The following is a 24341-nucleotide window of genomic DNA, read 5'->3' as shown; positions in this document are numbered from 1 at the left end:
AAAATAAGCAATACTTTTACTTTTGAAATGCTTATACTATTGCAGAATATTAAGATTTGCACTGGATGTTTACTTTTATATTTGCACATTAAAAAGCAAATAAGCTACTTTTAATTTTGTTAAATGTTAAAAGTTTTAAATGTTTACATTGTTACAGAATATTTTGTCATGTTGTTGTCAATGTTGACTGAGTGGCCATACTTTTTTTTTTGTAAATAAAAGCCATGCCTTTTGAAAAAACTGGCCTACATTTATTTTTTCCTCTTCATTTTAAATTAAAAAAAAAATCGGTAAAAGGAAAAATAATCTATAGATTAATCGAAAAAAGAATCTATAGATTAACCGATTAATCGAAAAAATAATCTATAGATTAATCGATAGAAAAATAATCGTTAGCTGCAGCCCTAGGTGAGATCAATTCATTACGGATCCTAATTAATGACAAGAGTTGTGACGAGCGTACCTGCACCAGAGCGGCGATTGCGCTGAGCGGGCCGCCGCTGCAGGCGTCCTGATGCTGCGGGAGGTTGAGGAGCACCGTGGAGTCGCAGGGACCCTGACCTCTCTCCATCTCCATCTCCATCAGGCAGTAACGGTTCCTGGCGCTGTACTCCACCAGGTTGATCAACAAGCCCAGACCCTGCAGCGCACACACACACACACACACACACACACACACACACACACACCATCACAACATGCACAAATGTGTGTGTGTGAGGTGTTTACTTACCAGAACACGGATGTCAAACCTCTGCTCCTGAGGAAAGTACTGAGGAACCCGGAGAACACAGTTGAGTGCCGTCACTATCAAGTCCTCCTGCTCGCCTGTTTTGGTGCTGCCCCACTCTGCACACACGCACACAATCACTATCCGTCTGTGTGTGTGTGTGTGTGTGTGTGTGTGTGTGTGTGTGTGTGTGTGTGTGTGTGTGTGTGTGTGTGTGTGTGTGCTAACCATTGTCGTGTGTCAGGTTGAGCAGGACTCCAATGATGGCTCTCATGCAGTTCTCCACAGCCTTGCCGACCACCGCATGCCGACCACCGGCGTTCACCTCCCTGCTGTAACGCCTGATCATATCCTCGCAGCGCCTCAGTGCCCTGCAGGGGGCGCACTAAGTCACCATCATCCACAACAATGACCCACTTTTATTTTGTAAACGACAGGAAGTCCTAAATTACAACACTAACGCTGGACACTCACAATTTTTGAGTAACCTGCTAGACGTGCTCCACTGTTTGTAAACTCACTTAGGGGGAAGTGTGTGTGTGTGTGTGTGTGTGTGTGTGTGTGTGTGTGTGTGTGTGTGTGTGTGTGTGTGTGTGTGTGTGTGTGTGTGTGTGTGTGTGTGCGACTTACTTTGCACAAGAGACGATGAGTGAGGAGTCTTTGTAGGCAATCAAGTAGCTCTGATTCTCCGCGTTGTGCACGGTCACCTACACACAAGGTCAAGGTTAATGCTGTGGTTGGCGACGTGACATGAAAAAGTCGTGATTCAAAATGTATACCAAGTACCGGTGTTCTTAGGTACCGGTTCCGAACGGGTCCGTTTCAAGCGGACCGTTAAAATTCTGGACTATCTGCACTTTTTTTTTTTAATCCAGCTGATTGCCGTAATTAAGTCACATTCATTCAGGTGCCGCTGTGAGGCATTCAAAAAAAAAAGACACGGCGAATTAGCCAAACTTTTAACGTCCCACTTCCGGTTACACGAAAGTAAACAGAATCATACATTTACACGTCATCGGAATCTCGGAACGAATCAATGTTCGCTACAAACAGACTCTAAATGCAAAAAAAAAGTCGCGGAAAATGTGGTAATGTGACGGAGATGTTGTCATCGAGAGGAAAAGAGGAAATCATGTTTACCACAAACACCTCCATGCAGCCCTGACAGCTCTCTATACACAGCCCAGCACGATGCACCCTTCTGGGGCAGACAGCACCAATTAAACATCTTCATTGGTAAGTTAATGATAACTTGACCACCAATTAAACATCTTCATTGGTAAGTTAATGATACCTTGACCACCAATTAAACATCTTCATTGGTAAGTTAATGATACCTTGACCACCAATTACACATCTTCATTGGTAAGTTAATGATACCTTGACCACCAATTAAACATCTTCATTGGTAAGTTAATGATACCTTGACCACCAATTACACATCGTCATTGGTAAGTTAATGATACCTTGACCACCAATTAAACATCTTCATTGGTAAGTTAATGATACCTTGACCACCAATTAAACATCTTCATTGGTAAGTTAATGATACTTTGACCACCAATTACACATCTTCATTGGTAAGTTAATGATAACTTGACCACCAATTAAACATCTTCATTGGTAAGTTAATGATACCTTGACCACCAATTAAACATCTTCATTGGTAAGTTAATGATACCTTGACCACCAATTACGCATCTTCATTGGTAAGTTAATGATACCTTGACCACAAATTAAACATCTTCATTGGTAAGTTAATGATACCTTGACCACAAATTAAACATCTTCATTGGTAAGTTAATGATACCTTCACCACCAATTAAACATCTTCATTGGTAAGTTAATGATACCTTGACCACCAATTACACATCTTCATTGGTAAGTTAATCATACCTTGACCACCAATTAAACATCTTCATTGGTAAGTTAATGATACCTTGACCACCAATTAAACATCTTCATTGGTAAGTTAATGATACCTTGACCACCAATTAAACATCTTCATTGGTAAGTTAATGATACCTTGACCACCAATTAAACATCTTCATTGGTAAGTTAATGATACCTTGACCACCAATTAAATATTTTCATTGGTAAGTTGATGACAACTTGACCACCAATGAAACATCTTTATTGGGAAGTTGGTAACTTGACAACAAATTAAACATCTTCATTGGTAAGTTGATGACAACTTGGCCACCAATTAAACATCTTCATTGGGAAGCTGATTTTAACTTGACCACCAATAAAACATCTTCATTGGTAGGTTGATGTTAACTTGACCACCGATTAAACGTATTCATCATTAAGTTGATAATAACTTGACCACCAATTAAACATCTTCATTGGTAAGTTAATGAAACCTTGACCACCAATTAAACATCTTCATTGGTAAATTAATGATACCTTGACCACCAATTACACATCTTCATTGGTAAGTTAATGATACCTTGACCACCAATTAAACATCTTCATTGGTAAGTTAATGATACCTTGACCACCAATTAAACATCTTCATTGGTAAGTTAATGATACCTTGACCACCAATTAAACATAGTCATTGGTAAGTTAATGAAACCTTGACCACCAATTAAACATCTTCATTGGTAAGTTAATGATACCTTGACCACCAATTAAACATCTTCATTGGTAAGTTAATGATACCTTGACCACCAATTACGCATCTTCATTGGTAAGTTAATGATACCTTGACCACAAATTAAACATCTTCATTGGTAAGTTAATGATACCTTGACCACAAATTAAACATCTTCATTGGTAAGTTAATGATACCTTCACCACCAATTAAACATCTTCATTGGTAAGTTAATGATACCTTGACCACCAATTACACATCTTCATTGGTAAGTTAATCATACCTTGACCACCAATTAAACATCTTCATTGGTAAGTTAATGATACCTTGACCACCAATTAAACATCTTCATTGGTAAGTTAATGATACCTTGACCACCAATTAAACATCTTCATTGGTAAGTTAATGATACCTTGACCACCAATTAAACATCTTCATTGGTAAGTTAATGATACCTTGACCACCAATTAAATATTTTCATTGGTAAGTTGATGACAACTTGACCACCAATGAAACATCTTTATTGGGAAGTTGGTAACTTGACAACAAATTAAACATCTTCATTGGTAAGTTGATGACAACTTGGCCACCAATTAAACATCTTCATTGGGAAGCTGATTTTAACTTGACCACCAATAAAACATCTTCATTGGTAGGTTGATGTTAACTTGACCACCGATTAAACGTATTCATCATTAAGTTGATAATAACTTGACCACCAATTAAACATCTTCATTGGTAAGTTAATGAAACCTTGACCACCAATTAAACATCTTCATTGGTAAATTAATGATACCTTGACCACCAATTACACATCTTCATTGGTAAGTTAATGATACCTTGACCACCAATTAAACATCTTCATTGGTAAGTTAATGATACCTTGACCACCAATTAAACATCTTCATTGGTAAGTTAATGATACCTTGACCACCAATTAAACATAGTCATTGGTAAGTTAATGAAACCTTGACCACCAATTAAACATCTTCATTGGTAAGTTAATGATACCTTGACCACCAATTAAACATCTTCATTGGTAAGTTAATGATACCTTGACCACCAATTAAACATCGTCATTGGTAAGTTAATTATACCTTCACCACCAATTAAACATCTTCATTGGTAAGTTAATGATACCTTGACCATCAATTAAACATCTTCATTGGTAAGTTAATGATACCTTGACCACCAATTAAACATCTTCATTGGTAAGTTAATGATACCTTGACCACCAATTAAACATCTTCATTGGTAAGTTAATGATACCTTCACCACCAATTAAACATCTTCATTGGTAAGTTAATGATACCTTGACCAACAATTAAACATCTTCATTGGTAAGTTAATGATACCTTGACCACCAATTAAACATCTTCATTGGTAAGTTGATGATAACTTGACCACCAATTAAACATCTTCATTGGTAAGTTGATGATAACTTGACAACCAGGTGTTGATAAAAGACTTCCCTGCTGTGAGATGTTACATCATGTCTTCTGCCAATAAAACTTTTAATTAAAATGCATTTTTATCATCTTTATATACACCAATTATATATAGTGCTGATAAAAGTACCAGTATTGATAAAGGAATATCGATAAAGGTATCATATTAATAAAACCCTAACGATATTCATCACTCCAAGCAACGTTTGTAAGTTTTCCAATATAACTAAAACAATTCTTACTTACTAAAGCGTCCCATGTGTGATGTCTGTAGGAGTGTTTTCATGCATATTTCTACCTGCTATCGTAATGTAATCAAGCTAGCGTCGTTAGCATGAGCTAATATGCTAACACGTTTACGAGTGTCTGTGTTAGTATTACTAATTTACAATAACATTCTTTTTGTATTGTTTCACTTTCACAAATTCCTCAGTAAATTCCCCAACACGTCACCGTGGAGTTATTGAGTCTGTTTAGCTGATTGGAGAGCTAGCTTGCGCGGCTAGTGGGTCCATGACCATGACTTCTGTTTTGCTTGATCGGCCGTTTTACTTTGTTTGGAAACAATTAAGGTATGTAAATAAACATTTATGGAATATTTCTGTGTAAATAACTCATTTCAACACGTACCGGTATATATCTGCGGCTAATATATGGAAGAAAAATAAATGTTTCTAAAATGTTTTGGTGGGTGAGGCTTATAGACCGAAAAATACGGTATTTTTAGGGCCCGCATGGCCCATTGCATAAGGACTCCCACTAGGAAGGTCGGAGAGACATGAAACAAAAACCTCTATGTAGGTCTGACTCAGATCTAGATTTCATAATAGTACATTCTCGGGCTAAAATCAACAGGAAGTTGGCAATTCCCCCTTCAAGACAAAAAAAGTACTAAAAACAGTCACTTTTGCCTCTTTGAGCTGTAATTTGACCCCCTTAACATGCTTCAAAACTCACCAAACTGAACGCACACATAAGGACTGGCAAACATTGCGATCTAAAAAAAAAACCTAACCCCAAATCTCAAAATTGCGCTCTACTGCAATTTTTTAATAAAACACAAAAAAAACTGCTCCTCGGAAGAAAAAAAATGACAAAACTGCCTGTAACTCCCACTGGGAAGGTCAGAGAGGCATGAAACAAAAACCTCTATGTAGGTCTCACTTAGACCTACATTTCATACATTGACAACCCCCAAAATCAACAGGAAGTTTGCTATTCCCCCTTCAAAACAATTTTTTTGTAAAAACCGGTCACCTTCCTTCAAAAATGAACTCCTCTGAGCGCGTTTGTCGTTTCGCCTTCAAACTAACACAGGAGAGAGATTGAACCCTTGTGATTACAATGACAGAAGTGCTTTTTTTCTAACTGCTCCGGTTTTGATTTTATGACCCTTCAAAGACCCGCTGCGCTGATGCTGCTGTGCTGCTGTTTTTTTAAGATGGCTGCTTAAAAGCAGGAAGCACCAACGTGCCCACACAATGCAGACAAGGTAGGTACACTAGACAAAAGTCTTGGGACACTTCAGACTAAAAGTAGACAAAAGTATTGGGACACTTAGGACTAGCACCTGCCAAATACGCGGGCCCGACCAATGCTGCTTGCAGCTTTAATATATACTTACCGGTACATTTTTATTTAACTTCATAAGAAATGCAACTGTGCCAAGGACCTCCCTGCACTTTTTGTTGTTTTGCTTATTTTTGTTTACTTGTTTTTTTTTTAATAAACATGCTCCTTGCATTTGTACTATTCTAAATTCTGACGCCAATATGACACTTTTACTGGAAATGAATATGGGCTCCAAATGTGGCTTAACGGCCTCCTTGGCTACTAATAATCTGTATCGTCCTTGAAAAAACCGTATGAGTGGATCTCTACATAGGACATAAAAGGACACGAGGTGACACTTACACTATCTAGCACACGTAAACATCTCTCCGCTCCCCACAAGGATGAGCCCAGCTTGTCCTTGTCCTCCTCCTGGTCCAGGTTGTCCACATACTCCTTCACTGCAGAGCCAGAGTAGTTATGTCAGAACCACACACACACTTGGACAGGTGATGTGTGACATTAACCTTTGTCCACAATGTGGTCCAGTCCTCCCAGGAGGCGGAGCTCCTCTTTGAACCAGTCTCCTGCTCGCTTGGACGTCAAAGACAACAGCGTCTCCATGGCCAGGTGACCCGTCTACAGAAGGTTGGGTTCTGAATCGTGTTCTGCTCTCCACCTCACACACACACACACACACACACACACGTACCGTGATGTTCTGCAGGTCCAGGTGCTTGTTGTGCACCGTGTCACACAGCTTCCTGATCTTCTCCTTCATCTTGCAGATCTCTCTGGCACTCAGCTGGGAGGAGTCCGCCACGGAGCCGCTCCATTGGTCCTGGTCCATTTCCAGCAGCCGGATCATCAGGTCCAGACAGGAGCGGTCCAGGTCCATGTTCAAGCGGTCGCGGCTGAGGATGTACATGAGGGAGGCGGTGCACATGGCCAGGTTCTGCAGACATCACAAAAATCACACGCCATCCATCGTTCCTTCATGTCCAAGTGCTACTTACGTGGTGCTGGGGGGCGTCAATGAGCGTTTTGAAGACCTGCGCCACCTTCCCCCGGGCCCGCAGGTGCATCCTGAAGCTGGGCATGGCACAGCGCGTGGCCAGGCCGATCACACTGCGCGCACACACAAGATGGAGTGGCACGCCAAGACAAGGGCTGTACACAAAAGGAGGCCACGCCCCCTCCTACCTGAGGCAGCGAGTGTTCAGAGGTTGTCCGCTCTTCAGCCCGGCAGCCAAATACTCAAAGTCGTCGGTGAACTCCTGGTTCTCTCCAAACTCCACCACGTCGTTGAAGTGCTTCACGTGCTGGACCACCGTGTACAGCTGCAAGCGGCGAAGAGGGCGGGGTTAGCGTTGCTCTGAGCGAAAGGGGGGCGGAGTCAGACCGCCGCAGGTACCTCCTTGTGCTCTTTGCGGCACTTGAGCGCGGTGACCGTGTCCTGGTAGGGGTCGCTGGGGACGCTGACACACTTGGTGACTTTGGGGGGAGGAGGCGGGGCCTTGAAGACGCCGTCGTCCTTCTGAACGCCCGGCGGCTCGTTACTCGGCGCTCCTGCAGAGCGTGTCGCCTGCGGTGGGGTGGATTAGTGGGACATGGGTCAGGCAGGCCAGGTTGGACAGGTATGGAAGGATTATTGTAGCAAAACTATTTTCTATCTCTTTGTGTCTATAGTCCCATTCACATGTCTCTGTACTCATTTGTGTGTCTGTACCTCAATATATGTGTGTGTAATCAAATCTGTGGATGTGTGTACTAATTTGTGTGTCTGGAACTCAATATGTGTGTGTGTGTGTGCGTGTTTGTGTAATCAGATCAGTGCGTGTACTAATTTGTGTGTCTGTACATCAATATATGTGTGTGTAATCAAATATGTGGATGGGTGTACTAATTTGTGTGTTTGGAACTCAATATGTGTGTGTGTGTGTGTGTGTTTGTGTAATCAGATCAGTGCGTGTACTAATTTGTGTGTCTGTACATCAATATATGTGTGTGTAATCAAATCTGTGGAAGGGTGTATTAATTTGTGTGAGTGCAATCAGATCTGCATGTCAGTGTTCTAATTTGTGTGTTGGTATCTCAATATACAGGTAAAAGCCAGTAAATTAGAATATTTTGAAAAACTTGATTTATTTCAGTAATTGCATTCAAAAGGTGTAACTTGTACATTATATTTATTCATTGCACACAGACTGATGCATTCAAATGTTTATTTCATTTAATTTTGATGATTTGAAGTGGCAACAAATGAAAATCCAAAATTCCGTGTGTCACAAAATTAGAATATTACTTAAGGCTAATACAAAAAAGGGATTTTTAGAAATGTTGGCCAAGTGAAAAGTATGAAAATGAAAAATATGAGCATGTACAATACTCAATACTTGGTTGGAGCTCCTTTTGCCTCAATTACTGCGTTAATGCGGCGTGGCATGGAGTCGATGAGTTTCTGGCACTGCTCAGGTGTTATGAGAGCCCAGGTTGCTCTGATAGTGGCCTTCAACTCTTCTGCGTTTTTGGGTCTGGCATTCTGCATCTTCCTTTTCACAATACCCCACAGATTTTCTATGGGGCTAAGGTCAGGGGAGTTGGCGGGCCAATTTAGAACAGAAATACCATGGTCCGTAAACCAGGCACGGGTAGATTTTGCGCTGTGTGCAGGCGCCAAGTCCTGTTGGAACTTGAAATCTCCATCTCCATAGAGCAGGTCAGCAGCAGGAAGCATGAAGTGCTCTAAAACTTGCTGGTAGACGGCTGCGTTGACCCTGGATCTCAGGAAACAGAGTGGACCGACACCAGCAGATGACATGGCACCCCAAACCATCACTGATGGTGGAAACTTTACACTAGACTTCAGGCAACGTGGATCCTGTGCCTCTCCTGTCTTCCTCCAGACTCTGGGACCTCGATTTCCAAAGGAAATGCAAAATTTGCTTTCGTCAGAAAACATGACTTTGGACCACTCAGCAGCATTCCAGCTCTTTTTTTCCTTAGCCCAGGTGAGACGCTTTTCGCGCTGTTTCTTGGTCAACAGTGGCTTGACACGAGGTATGCGGCAGTTGAAACCCATGTCTTTCAAGCGTCTCTTGGTGGTGGATCTTGAAGCACTGACTCCAGCAGCTGTCCACTCCTTCTGAATCTCCCCCACATTTTTGAATGGGTTTTTTTTTCACAATCTTGACCAGGGCGCGGTGCGCCCTATCGCTTGTACACTTTTTCTGACCACAGTTTTTCCTTCCCTGTGCCTCTCCATTAATGTGTTTGGACACAGAGCTCTGAGAACAGCCAGCCTCTTCAGCAATAACCTTTTGTGTCTTTCCCTCCTTGTGCAATGTGTCGATGGTTGCCTTTTGGACAGCTGTCAAATCTGAAGTCTTCCCCATGTTTGTGTAGGCTTCAGAACTGGACTGAGAGACCATTTAAAGCCCTTTGCAGGTGTTTTGAGTTAATCAGCTGATTAGTTTGTGGCACCAGGTGTCTTCAAAATTTAACCCTTACACAATATTCTAATTTTGTGACACACGGAATTTTGGATTTTCATTTGTTGCCACTTCAAATCATCAAAATTAAATGAAATAAACATTTGAATGCATCAGTCTGTGTGCAATGAATAAATATAATGTACAAGTTACACCTTTTGAATGCAATTACTGAAATAAATCAAGTTTTTCAAAATATTCTAATTTACTGGCTTTTACCTGTATGTGTGTGTGTGTGTGTAATCAGTTTCTGTGTGTCAGTGTACTAATGTGTGTCTGTATCTCAATATTGTGTGTCAGTAATCAGATCCGTGTGTCAGTGTACTAATTTGTGTGTCTGTATCTCAATATATGTTTGTGTGTAATCAGGTCTGCGTATGCGTGTATTAATTTGTGTGTCTGTATCTCAATATATGTGTGTGTGTAATCATATCTGTGTGTGTGTGCACTAATTTGTGTGTCTGTACCGCAATTTGGGTGTGTGTAATCAGATCCGTGTGTGTGTGTTGTTAAATTTGTGTGTCTGTATCGCAACCGTGAGTATGTAATAAATCTGCCGAAACGTGTATTAATTTGTGCGTCCGTATAGCAATTTGTGCGTGTGTGTGTGTAATCAGATCCGCGTTTTATTTTGCGTGTCCATATTTTGATTTGTGTGATTTGATCTGCATGTCTGTGTTCTAATTTATGTGTCTGTATCTCATTCTCTATGTGTGTAATCAGATTCGTGTGTGCGTGTTTACATTTTTCGTGTCTATATTTCTGTTTGAGTGTGTGTGTGTGTGTGTGTGTAATCAGATCCGCATTTTTTTGTACTAATTTGTGTGTCTGTATTTCAATCTCTGCGTGTGTAATCAAATCTGCATGTGTGTGTGTTTTAATTGGGTGGCTGTATTTCAATGTGTGTGTGTAATTAAAATCTGCGTGTGCGTGTTTTAATTTGTGTCCGTATAGCAATTTGTGTGTGTGTGTGTGTAATCAGATCCACATGTCTGTGTACTAATTTGTGTGTCTGTATTTCAATCTGTTTGTGTGTGTATAATCAATTCCGCGTGTGTGTTTTAATTTCTGTGTCCTTATTTGGATTTGTGTGTCTGTATCTCAATCGTGTGTGTGTGTAATGAAATCTGCGCATGGGCGTTTTAATTTGTGCGTCCGTGTTTTGATTTGTGTGCGTGTAATCAGATCTACTTGTCCGTGTACTTATTTGTGTGTCTGTATCTCAATCTCTCTGTGTGTAATCAGATCCACGTGTGCGTGTTTGAATTTTTGTAACTGTATTTCGATTTGTGTATAAAAAAAAAATAAAAATCTGTCTATTTCAATCTATGTTTGTGTGTAAAAATGTGTGTCTGTATCCAGATGTGTGTGAAGCAGGGATCCTGACTTTTGCAACACTTCTGCCGTTTAAGATTTGTGTGTCCGTGCAGCGATGTGAACGTGCAAAAAGACGTGTGTGTCTGCAACTTGACATTTAACTGACCTACACTCACCACTAGTGGGCGCCGTGCACCCACTCATGTTATTATGTGTTGAAGCATACAAAAAAAGGACTTTGGATCATTGGCTTTAAGTAAAAGTTGATGTTTTAGCAATCATTTGTATTTTTGTCTTCTTTAAATAAGTCATCAGTAATGTGAGTCACTAACTTCAACACGTAATAACATGAGTGGGTGCACGGCGCCCACTAGTGGTGAGTATAGGGAAAGGACACACACGCCTTTTTACACGTTCAGATCACTGCACGGACACACAAATCTTACACAGCAGAAGTGTCGCAAAAGTCTTGTGTAGAAAGACAACCGATCAGGGTTCCTGCTTCACACACATCTGAAAACACAAACACACACTTCACACACAGATCAAAATACGAACTTTTTTTTTTTTTTTTACACACACAGATTGAGAAACACACACATCTGAATACACAGACACATTATTTTTACAAACACACATCGAAATACGGACAGATTTTTAAAAATTTTTTACACACAAATCGAAACTAGGATCTGATTTCACAAACACAGATTGAGATAGACACACAAATGTGAATACACAAACACACACACTTTTTACAAACACATCGAAATACGAGCAGACAGATTTTTTTTGCAAACACACCAATTTAAACACAGATCTGATTACACACACACACACACAGATTGAGATACAGACACACAAATCTGAATACACACACACATTTTTTACAAACACACCGACATACGAGCAGACAATTTTTTTTACATACAAATCCAAACAGGGAATTGATTACACACACACAGATTAAGACACAGACACACACATGAGTACACTGACACATGAATCAGATTACAGACACACAGATTGAGATACGTGTTTGCAAATGGTTTTGTTACAACACTTCCATAGACAGGAAGTTCAAATCATTATTTTGAACATAAAAGAAAACATGTTGAAGTCTTACGGGGGCCGACTGTGAGCGGGACGACGAGCAGGAGGGGTGGGGCTCCTCTTCGCTCGCCAAAGCCCAGTGTCGGGCGTTGTACACCGCTTTGGTGGGAGACTAACACACACAAACAAGAAAATGACCCAACTGAAGCAGCCATCAAAGCCCACCCCAGCATCAAGTGCCAAGCTTTCATACTTGGCTGCTCTCTCTGTGTTTGTGCCAAACCTGCGCTTGCTGACTGTGGGCTATTCATCATAAAAACAAAGGAGGGGCTGATGGCGCCGCAGGGTTAATAAACAGGAGACAAAAAGCAAAGTTTGAGCTGGAACATCACCGTGCTGCATTAAAGTGTCCCACAGGGACATGGAGCCCCAATCCAGGCAGAATGCAGAGACACATTGTCTCACTTGTTTCCATGGCGATAAGAAAGAGGCTGACGTGAAAGGCCAGAAACCGCGTCCTCACAAAAGCCCACACGATACATGGCTCATCATAACATTGATATCATAGTGGAAACTACAGATCAGCCCATATGTTTTTTCAGGGACGATACTGATACTGATACTGATTTTTCATTGTCAAGGAGGCCTATAAGCGATATTTGGAGGTGATATTAATTTGCAGTAAGATTTATTTAAAGAGGAATATTATACGTCAGTCTGGACAACGCTTTAATTATTTTGACTCGGGGGGCCAAATTTAGAGAAAAAAGTGTGTCTAGGGGCCGGTATATCTATTTTTAGGAACACTAATACAAAACCCCACAATAATGTCTGATTGAATGCTAAAAACGTTATAACAGACCATCTTAAAAAACGGAATGGAATTAAAACATTTTTTTACTGAATGACACACCCAGAATGTACCGTATTTTCCGCACTATAAGGCGCACCTAAAAACCACAAATTTTCTCAAAAGCTGACAGTGCGCCTTATAACCCGGTGCGCTTTATATATGGATAAATATTAAGATTCATTTTCATAAAGTTTCGGTCTCGCAACTTCGGTAAACAGCCGCCGTCTTTTTTCCCGGTAGAACAGGAAGCGCTTCTTCTTCTACGCAAGCAACCGCCAAGGTAAGCACCCGCCCCCATAGAACAGGAAGCGCTTCTTCTTCTACTGTAAGCAACCACCCGCCCGCGTAGAAGAAGAAAAAGCGCGCGTTTCATTTCCTTTGTGTGTTTACATCTGTAAAGACCACAAAATGGCTCCTACTAAGCGACAGGTATCCGGTTCATGAAAAGACGCAATCTCTCCATCCGCACACGGATTACTATTTCACAGCAACTGATATTCCTGTGAAGCGCACTGTGGATACAACGGGAGCACATACGGTGAATATTCGCACCACAGGGAATGAGAAGTCATCCTTCACTGTGGTTCTAGCTTGCCATGCTAATGGCCAGAAACTTCCACCCATGGTGATATTCAAAAGGAAGACCTTGCCAAAAGAGACCTTTCCAGCCGGCGTCATCATAAAAGCTAACTCGAAGGGATGGATGAAGAAAAGATGAGCGAGTGGTTAAGGTAAGTTTAAGTTTACGCGAAGAGGCCGGGTGGCTTTTTTCACGCAGCTCTGTCCATGTTGATATACGTATGTTTGTGATTGCACATTTGCGTACATTTTGGGAGTGAACAGAGTTGTTAGAACGCTGGTTTTTAATATATTATTAAAGTTTGACTGACCTATCTGACTGTTTTTTTGACATTCCTTTAGCGCAGTTAGATGCGGCTTACAACACGGGGCGGCTTATAGGTGGACAAAGTTTTGAAATATGCCGTTCATTGAAGGCGCGGCTTATAACCCAGGGCGCCTTATGGTGCGGAAAATACGGTACATGAAAATAAAGAATGTGGGATTTACAATATAAACTATGAAGGATAAAACACTGAATATTGACAACATATGAACGTCACACCCCCTCTCCATCCACATATTTTACAATCAAGCGAAACACAATAAAAATGCAACAAACACAGCCAAATATGAATGCGAAGTGTAATAAAAAAACACATACAATCTGATATATCAATACGTTTTAGAACTTTGTTGTCAAAATCTCCTTCCGCGTCTTTCCCCGACACCCACATTTCAGGCTGGCCGCTCTGGAAACACTCTGTGGAAACGCTCCCCACCCACACTTCTCGGTGCCTCGTCTGAGCTGCTGTGACTTAATTACCGTATTTTTCGGAGTATAAGTCGCACCGGAGTATAAGTCGCACCTGCCGAAAATGCATAATAAAGAAGGAAAAAAACATATAAATCGCACTATGAAAAAAACTGCGACTTATAGTCCGAAAAATACGGTACTATAGTAACTAATTAGATTACCATAGTAACTAGTATATCATGCAAAATTGCAGATTCCAACCATTGAAATACTTTGTATAGTTCAAGACTTACGGTCATTTGAAAACATCTTAAAGATGTAAAAGAAATTATTTGGGAATGTCCGGCGGGCCAGATTGAAAAGTTTAACGGGCCACATGTGGCCCCGGGGCCTTCATTTTCCCAGGCCTGCTTTAAGTTGTTTTTTAACATAATTTTTTAGTAATAGTGAGACCAGTAGTGTGACATAATGTTTGATGTTACAGGGCTCGAATTTAACCGCAGCATTTGCCGCGACCGCCCTTGTGATTTGCAGTAATGCCCTAAAAATGTACCAACATTTACGGCGATAACATGCCGTGACCGTCCTTGACTCTTTACTTGTTAATGGATTAGGGACGTAACGATAAACGGTATAATGATAGACAGCGGTAAAATTCCAGACGGTTAGTAACACCTTTAAAAATTGTATTTACCGTAAAGCTGTCATTTAGTAATTTAGTAATGCATTTTAGGCAACTGCTTACTTCCTGAATACTGAAGAACCATATATATATATATATATATATATATATATATATATATATCAGTGTTTCCCACACATTCATTTATTTGTGGCGGCCCGCCACGAAAGAATTACGTCCGCCACAAATGGATTTTTCGGCTTTTGACTCGCTCGACCGCTCATAAAAGCAATGGGACTGTCTGTGAATGTTGCTTGTAGTTACACCTCCGGTGCAGTAGGTGGCGGTAGCCTACTATGCATTGTAACTCCGCCAATAGCAGTTAATTCACCTGGTGGGCCAGAAGAAGAAGAAGAAGAAGAAGAAGAAGAAGAAGAAGAGGGACGGACGGGATCAAAATACTCGCCGGCTACTTTTCATAATGATGGCGCTTCCTACGTTTCTACCTCAAACGTCCAAAAGCTGCTGAAAGCCTTGATCCAGGATGCCATGGGGAAAAAAACTTAAATGGTGCCTTTTGGCGATAGTTAGCAGCTTGGTGGCTCATAGCCGGCTAGCTAACGCTTGCTAGCGTGGTAGCATTGCTTCATTTTTACAGGTGTTATAGGTAGATAGGTTATAGCTGCATCGCTCGCGGCTCGTCATATATTTAACGTTAATCCGCGATTTCACCGAGCGTTTCACTGACGGTGAGCAGCCTGACGCTGCTTCATTAAAACCGCCGCCGTTTGACTCGGTCACCTGTTTTCATACCGATGAGCTAACGTGTCCAGGTTATAACCCTGTTGTCAATAAACACACGTGGACTGAAGCTAAATTGTCCACTGTCCACTGCAGCATGTGAATGCAATGAAAAGAATAAAATCTGAGCCAACCAGCTGTTAAAATGTTGTCCAGGTTAATGTTTTGGCCATTAAAAGGCCCTTCATTTCAAGATTTCAACTGTGATCGGGCTTTAAACAGGTGGCTGACCTGTTCAGATGAGTGTAACTGCTACTGGTCAAATAATGTGAAATAGCATTTAATTTTACATGTATGCAATGCCATTTAAATGTAATTATAGATAATAATAATAATAATAAATACTGTGTAGTGTTGTAAATAGTCAACGGGAAGAATTTTAGCAAGATATAAGCCATGAGCACTACACAGCCAGAAAAAAACCTAGGCAGGACAAGTAAAAATATTGGGGCAAGTAGATTTGAGAAGTCAGGCAAGTAGAAAAAAACCTTAATGTTGAACCCTGCATGTGTTGAGCTGCTGCCGCTTAAGGTTAGACAGCACTGTACATAGAGCGGTTTTGCTCGTTAGTAATAAATTCTAATGTTGGATGTTCACTCCTTCACACAGATGAGTATAGAAAAATATTTTCAACGGCCGAAAAGGGCTCGACTTGGAGAGGAGGTAGGCCTACAGTCCGGACCACAGGTGCGACCTGTTCAGCAGCAGCAGGAGGAGGAGGAGGAGGTTGACTGACTGTGGCAGGACACCTCTGCCTCTGTTTCACTTCATGTTGCTGGTAAATAATATGGTTGTAGTAGTAGGCTAAAGTTAAATGATTTAGTATTCACTAATTAAAGGGGCAGAGCTTTAAGAGACATTTTAGCTTTTATATTTTATAAGATATATTTTTTGTAAGAACCACAATTAATAAATATATTTCCGTGAATCACTAATTGTTCAAATCTGTATATAAATATGTACATAAAATGTTGTAATTATATTCCAACTCCGCGTTCTTCTTGGTCATCGCCGCTGCCACCCCCCCCCCGCCACCCGACCTCACCATCACAAATAGATGCCTGTCCTGTGGGAAACACTGTATATATATGACGTTTAATATTGCAATAGTTTTCCATATATGGTCACTCCTAACATCCAATATGAGAAACACGGCCGCCATGTTTGCTTGACCACACGGATAATTAGACCGGTACCTCAACTTAAGAGTGTTTTAAGATAAGAGCTGTCTGTGGGCTAATTGTTATGCTTTAAATTGCAAGCACATGCGCGATCTACAAGTCTTCCCACCACTCGTGGGCGAAGCGAATGTCACCCCGCAAAACACCCGGTCGTACGTGCGAGCAGCAGCTCACAGCAACAGATGGACATCACTTTGTTTTTTCCCAAGCGTGGTGGTGAAGAAAGTGAGTGTGGAGGACAGCGCTGAAAAGAAGAAGTGGACGATATTCATGGAATGAAAGAAAGATGAGAGAGCGTGTAGCTGGCTAACTTGGTGGAGCGTAGCACTGCTGGTCTACACCATACTGAAGCACGATGAGTCCATAACGCCAGCCCAGGAGGTTTCAATCATATCTAAACATTTATCCAGGAAAATATGGAGAAGCTGCTGGAGGGACATAACGTAGAAGTCCACTCATCAAAGTAAATATTATTACTTTATAAAACTTCTGTACTTGTTTGTAGTTACATGTTGAAATTGTACTGTGATGGAGGAGCACCTTTTCAATTCATTTCAATGGACGACCTTCATTTGAGGGGTTTTCAGTTAAGAATTCCAATGAAGCTGCTAAGGTATGTACTACTGTCCAAGTCTCACCTTCTTTAGTGCACTGAAGATCCTGCGGTGGGTGTCCTGGTTCTTGTCGCAGGGTTTGTCCTGAGGGGGTCTGACGGGACCTGCAGCCACCACCATGAGGTCGTCCTCACAGAAGCTCAGGACGTCTGCAGACATGGCGGTGTGTTTACATCCTGACATGCTCCTGACGTGTTCCTTGGTGCTCACCTGTCCTGCTCTCCTGCTTCTGATGGTTGACTTTGCTGCGCTTGGCGGGCGGTCTCTCCTGCCCGTCGCAGTCGGCAGTGGGCGGAGAGTCGTGCGACTCCTCCACGGCGACCAGCAGCGACTCCATGGCCTTCTTCACCTTCCTCCTGGCTTTGGGCCGGCAGTCGTCGTCGCTGTTGGCGGCCCCGTCGCCGTCGCTCATGTCGTCGAAACCAAAGTACTGGATTTTGTAATGGGACGAGCCGTCTGAGGCGTCGTCTTCCTGATGGGCGTCCGCGTCTTCGAAGCCAAACATGTCCACGCTGCATGTCTTCTTTGGTCTGGACTGGTCCTGGCTAAAAGTGCGGAGAAACAAGTGCATGGCATTATTCCAGAACCATGACTCTCAAACGCCATCGAAGAAGTCTGTAATGTTACAGTAGCCAAACATACTCCGCCTTGTTAATGAATACTTTGGCCTACTACGCTACCGGAGAGCCAAGTGTTTTCTGAGAAGCACTGTTGGAGAACACAGACATAACAGGCCTGCAATCAGTGTTCCCTCAAATGTTTCATGTGTCCGAGCTCGGGTTGCAAAGTTTCCGGAAATTTACCACGGGAAGTTAAGCTCGGGAAGTTTGGAAATTTTGACCATTTTTGGATTATTCAAAGTTGGACAGCGTCCATGGGAATGAATGTGAATATCCATCCATCCATCCATCCATCTTCTTCCGCTTATCCGAGGTCGAGTCGCGGGGGCAGCACCCTAAGCAGGGAAGCCCAGACTTCCCTCTCCCCAGCCACTTCGTCCAGCTCTTCCTGTGGGACCCCGAGGCGTTCCCAGGCCAGCCGGGAGACATAGTCTTCCCAACGTGTCCTGGGTCTTCCCCGCGGCCTCCTACCGGTCGGACGTGCCCTAAACACCTCCCTAGGGAGGCGTTCGGGTGGCATCCTGACCAGATGCCCGAACCACCTCATCTGGCTCCTCTCGATGTGGAGGAGCAGCGGCTTTACTTTGAGCTCCCCCCGGATGGCAGAGCTTCTCACCCTATCTCTAAGGGAGAGCCCCGCCACCCGGCGGAGGAAACTCATTTCGGCCGCTTGTACCCGTGATCGTGTCCTTTCGGTCATAACCCAAAGCTCATGACCATAGGTGAGGATGGGAACGTAGATCGACCGCTAAATTGAGAGCTTTGCCTTCCGGCTCAGCTCCTTCTTCACCACAACAGATCGATACAGTGTCCGCATTACTGAAGACGCCGCACCGATCCGCCTGTCGATCTCACCATCCACTCTTCCCTCACTCGTGAACAAGACTCCGAGGTACTTGAACTCCTCCACTTGGGGCAAGATCTCCTCCCCAAGCCGGAGATGGCACTCCACCCTTTTCCGGGCGAGAACCATGGACTCGGACTTGGAGGTGCCGATTCTCATCCCAGTCGCTTCACACTCGGCTGCGAACCGATCCAGTGAGAGCTGAAGATCCTGGCCAGATGAAGCCATCAGGACCACATCATCTGCAAAAAGCAGAGACCTAATCTTGCAGCCACCAAACCAGAACCAACGCCTTGACTGCGCCTAGAAATTCTGTCCATAAAGGTTATGAACAGAATGGGTGACAAAGGGCAGCCTTGGCGGAGTCCAACCCTCACTGGAAACGTGTCCGACTTACTGCCGGCAATGCGGACCAAGCTCTGACACTGATCATACAGGGAGCGAACTGCCACAATAAGACAGTCCGTTACCCCATACTCTCTGAGCACTCCCCACAGGACTTCCCGGGGTACACGGTCGAATGCCTTCTCCAAGTCCACAAAGCACATGTAGACTGGTTGGGCAAACTCCCATGCACCCTCAAGGACCCTGCCGAGAGTATAGAGCTGGTCCACAGTTCCACGACCAGGACGAAAACCACACTGTTCCTCCTGAATCCGAGGTTCGACTATCCGGCGTAGCCTCCTCTCCAGTACACCTGAATAGACCTTACCGGGAAGGCTGAGGAGTGTGATCCCACGATAGTTGGAACACACCCTCCGGTTCCCCTTCTTAAAGAGAGGAACCACCACCCCGGTCTGCCAATCCAGAGGTACCGCCCCCGATGTCCACGCGATGTTGCAGAGTCTTGTCAACCAAGACAGCCCCACAACATCCAGAGCCTTAAGGAACTCCGGGCGGATCTCATCCACCCCCGGGGCCTTGCCACCGAGGAGCTTTTTAACTACCTCAGCAACCTCAGCCCCAGAAATAGGAGAGCCCACCACAGATTCCCCAGGCCCTGCTTCCTCATAGGAAGACGTGCTGGTAGGATTGAGGAGGTCTTCGAAGTATTCCCTCCACCGATCCACAACATCCGCAGTCGAGGTCAGCAGAGCACCATCCCCACCATACACGGTGTTGACACTGCACTGCTTCCCCTTCCTGAGGCGGCGGGAATTCCAATAATGATATATTATTGGGCACTTGTCTATATGCTGCTGCATCTTTGTGGCATACCTGACGTAGCTCTTTGCACAGTATTTGCAAATGTACACCGCCTTTCCGCCTACATTGGTTGGGGTGAAATGTCTCCACACATCATACGTGGCATTATTCTCTTTGTATTGATTTATTCTTGTAAAAGACTAATGCAATGCCACACACAGATATAAATAGTCAGCTAAACAATTGGAGTAGTCTTTAAAAATATCTTACTGATGGACACATGAATAGAAATAGGCTAGATGAATAAATGAACATGCTAAATCAAACTATAAGCTGCATTCTTGTATGACAACGGAATGGCTAGCAGAACAGAAGGCAGAGGAAACTACACCTTTTCATTTACTATTTGCTAGTTGGACTTTACAGATCGCAAAAAAGGTAAATTCAGATTGCTAACGTTGTTAGCATAAATGAATGGGATTTAACATAGAGAAAATTAGCATCACGGCTAACGGAGAAATATTTTGGGTTCATTATGAGACTGTGGTGGTACATAAACCTAGCTAGCTAGAGATATTGGCCCCAAAATCATTGAACAAGTATAGGAACAGCTAGTCTGCTGAAGTAGTCTACAGTCATACAGTAACAAGCAATTACACTTAAATACCATAGATCAGTGTTTTTCAACCTTTTTTGAGCCAAGGCACATTTTTTTCATAAAACAAATACGGAGGCACACCGCCAGCAGAAAAGGTGAAAAAATTAAACTCCACCAAGTTGTCGTGCCTTATTTTGAGTTGGTTGTTGTTTCCCCTGTGTACAGGTAAAAGCCAGTAAATTAGAATATTTTGAAAAACTTGATTTATTTCAGTAATTGCATTCAAAAGGTGTAACTTGTACATTATATTTATTCATTGCACACAGACTGATGCATTCAAATCAATTTAATTTTGATGATTTGAAGTGGCAACAAATGAAAATCCAAAATTCCGTGTGTCACAAAATTAGAATATTACTTAAGGCTAATACAAAAAAGGGATTTTTAGAAATGTTGGCCAGCTGAAAAGTATGAAAATGAAAAATATGAGCATGTACAATACTCAATACTTGGTTGGAGCTCCTTTTGCCTCAATTACTGCGTGAATGCGGCGTGGCATGGAGTCGATGAGTTTCTGGCACTGCTCAGGTGTTATGAGAGCCCAGGTTGCTCTGATAGTGGCCTTCAACTCTTCTGCGTTTTTGGGTCTGGCATTCTGCATCTTCCTTTTCACAATACCCCACAGATTTTCTATGGGGCTAAGGTCAGGGGAGTTGGCGGGCCAATTTAGAACAGAAATACCATGGTCCGTAAACCAGGCACGGGTAGATTTTGCGCTGTGTGCAGGCGCCAAGTCCTGTTGGAACTTGAAATCTCCATCTCCATAGAGCAGGTCAGCAGCAGGAAGCATGAAGTGCTCTAAAACTTGCTGGTAGACGGCTGCGTTGACCCTGGATCTCAGGAAACAGAGTGGACCGACACCAGCAGATGACATGGCACCCCAAACCATCACCCAACCATGCAAATTTTGCATTTCCTTTGGAAATCGAGGTCCCAGAGTCTGGAGGAAGACATGAGAGGCACAGGATCCACGTTGCCTGAAGTCTAGTGTAAAGTTTCCACCATCAATTCAGCTCATTCACGCTCCTAATCTTTTCTTTTCTTTTTTAAATCCCGCTTTTCCCAAAATTCCAGGAAGTTCCCATTGAATTTGAATGGGACATTTTTTAAGTTGCACAATTCCTACATTTTTTAACCTATTCAAACCACTCCAACATCAACACATTCCACTCATCCAACTAACACTTTCCCAAGTTCCAAACCTAATTCTGGTTTTCCTGGAAATTCAAACTCTTCAACATTCAAACTATTCCTACATTCAAACTACATTCTGTCAGCATTTCAGTTCCACTTCAGCATTGGAGCATTCACACACAATTCCTTCAGGTATTGCCTCAACTAGTTTCTTTTTCAGTTCAGATTGGATTTTATTTTGTGCGCGGCTCAGATTTGATATGTGCATCAGCAGTGTGCAATTGCCTTAGAGGGAACATTGACTGCAATCTATCTGTGGTGTTGGCTCGATGACATCATGTACAAAGTACAAATTAGCTAAAATGTTAGCATGCTAACATTAGCATGGTAACAGTAAAACAGCTAGCATACTTTTAAGATGGCACCAAGTAACAGAATCCATGGTTATTAGGCTAAAAAGTAAGAAATTAGCTAAAATGATAGCATGGTAACGTTGGCATGGCAACAGTGACACAGCTTGCATACTTTCAAGATGGCACCAGGTAATAGAATTCATGGTTATTAGGTTAAAAAAGTATGAAATTAGCTAAACTGCTTGCATAAAACGTTAGCATGCTAATATTAACATGCTAAAATTAGCATGCTAACATTAGCACGGTGTATATATATATATATATATATATATATATATACACACACATATATATATATTAGGGGTGTAACGGTACACAAAAATTTCGGTTCGATACATACTTCGGTTCGGTTCATTTTCGGTACAGTAAGAAAACAACAAAATACCGTATTTTCCGCACTATTAGCCGCACCTAAAAACCACAAATTTACTCAAAAGCTGACAGTGCGGCTTATAACCGCTTTATATATGGATTAATATTAAGATTCATTTTCATAAAGTTTCGGTCTCGCAACTACGGTAAACAGCCGCCATCTTTTTTCCCCGTAGAAGAGGAAGTGCTTCTTCTTCTACGCAAGCAACCGCCAAGGTAAGCACCCGCCCCCATAGAACAGGAAGCGCTTCTTCTTCTACTGTAAGCAACCACCCGCCCGCGTAGAAGAAGAAGAAGCGCGCGGATATTACGTTTCATTTCCTTTGTGTGTTTACATCTGTAAAGATCACAAAATGGCTCCTACTAAGCGACAGGTTTCCAAGACGCAATCTCTCCATCCGCACACGGACTACTATTTCACAGCAACTGCCTAAAGACTTTCAAGAAAAGCTGGCTACTTTCCGTGCATATTGTAAAAACAAGATAGCTGAAAAAAAGATCCGGCCAGAGAACATTATCAACATGCACGAGGTTCCACTGACTTTTGATATTCCTGTGAACCGCACTGTGGATACAACGGGAGCACGTACGGTGAATATTCGCACCACAGGGAATGAGAAGTCATCCTTCACTGTGGTTCTAGCTTGCCATGCTAATGGCCAGAAACTTCCACCCATGGTGATATTCAAAAGGAAGACCTTGCCAAAAGAGACCTTTCCAGCCGGCGTCATCATAAAAGCTAACTCGAAAGGATGGATGGATGAAGAAAAGATGAGCGAGTGGTTAAGGTAAGTTTACGCGAAGAGGCCGGGTGGCTTTTTTCACGCAGCTCCGTCCATGTTGATATACGACTCCATGCGCGCCCACATCACGCTGGTTTTTAATATATTATTAAAGTTTGACTGACCTATCTGACTGTTTTTTTGACATTCCTTTAGCGCAGTTAGATGCGGCTTATAACACGGGGCGGCTTATAGGTGGACAAAGTTTTGAAATATGCCGTTCATTGAAGGCGCGGCTTATAACCCAGGGCGCCTTATGGTGCGGAAAATACGGTATACATTTTTTGGTTATTTACCAAATTTGCAAAATCTTCCACCAAAAATATTTTTCTTAGTGGAATATTTGATGTGAAGTAATGGGAACCTTGGATAGGTCAATAATTCATAATAACATTGATTTTGATTCAATATTATGTTTTGAGCAATGACAGTTTGAAGGGAAAAAAAACAGCTTTGTTTTATTAGTCAACATTGCAACTTTTTCTAAATTACATTTAACCTTTAAGCTTTTTTATTTCACTTTTGTTATGTTTTTGTTTATTTGAATAGTATTTTTAGAATGTGCCGTGGGCCTTTAAAACATTAGCTGTGGGCTGCAAATGGCCTCCGGGGCACACTTTTGACACCCCTGCTATAGATAATAAAAAATTAAATGTGATAAATCTATGGATAAAAAGCATGCGCGTTTATCATAACTCTCTCGCTCGCGCTCTCTCTGTCTGTCCCCCTCCATCACCAATGCTTCTGCGCACCTTCACAATTTGTTTTGTTTTTAACCTTCTTAACGCTGAACGTAC

At 42.3% G+C, this 24341-nt stretch overlaps 1 protein-coding gene across 1 annotated transcript in view; it reads right to left on the bottom strand.

The window, feature by feature from the left end:
- Positions 1-24341, bottom strand: part of LOC133574596 (wings apart-like protein homolog) — a 53709-nt gene that overhangs the window by 13999 nt on the left and 15369 nt on the right. The window contains exons 4-16 of the mRNA XM_061926776.1: positions 17786-18120; positions 17600-17724; positions 12263-12361; positions 7743-7913; positions 7532-7668; positions 7345-7456; positions 7041-7283; positions 6856-6967; positions 6692-6789; positions 1361-1437; positions 959-1101; positions 734-849; positions 464-640 (exon numbers count right to left, since the gene is read on the bottom strand). Coding sequence (XP_061782760.1) covers positions 464-640; positions 734-849; positions 959-1101; positions 1361-1437; positions 6692-6789; positions 6856-6967; positions 7041-7283; positions 7345-7456; positions 7532-7668; positions 7743-7913; positions 12263-12361; positions 17600-17724; positions 17786-18120 — 1945 coding nt within the window. The remainder of the gene's footprint in view (positions 1-463; positions 641-733; positions 850-958; positions 1102-1360; positions 1438-6691; positions 6790-6855; positions 6968-7040; positions 7284-7344; positions 7457-7531; positions 7669-7742; positions 7914-12262; positions 12362-17599; positions 17725-17785; positions 18121-24341) is intronic.

This window comes from Nerophis lumbriciformis, linkage group LG32 (genome assembly GCF_033978685.3).
Source record: "Nerophis lumbriciformis linkage group LG32, RoL_Nlum_v2.1, whole genome shotgun sequence".
In the NCBI taxonomy this organism is placed as follows: domain Eukaryota; kingdom Metazoa; phylum Chordata; class Actinopteri; order Syngnathiformes; family Syngnathidae; genus Nerophis; species Nerophis lumbriciformis.
This window is presented reverse-complemented; position numbering and strand designations above follow the sequence as displayed.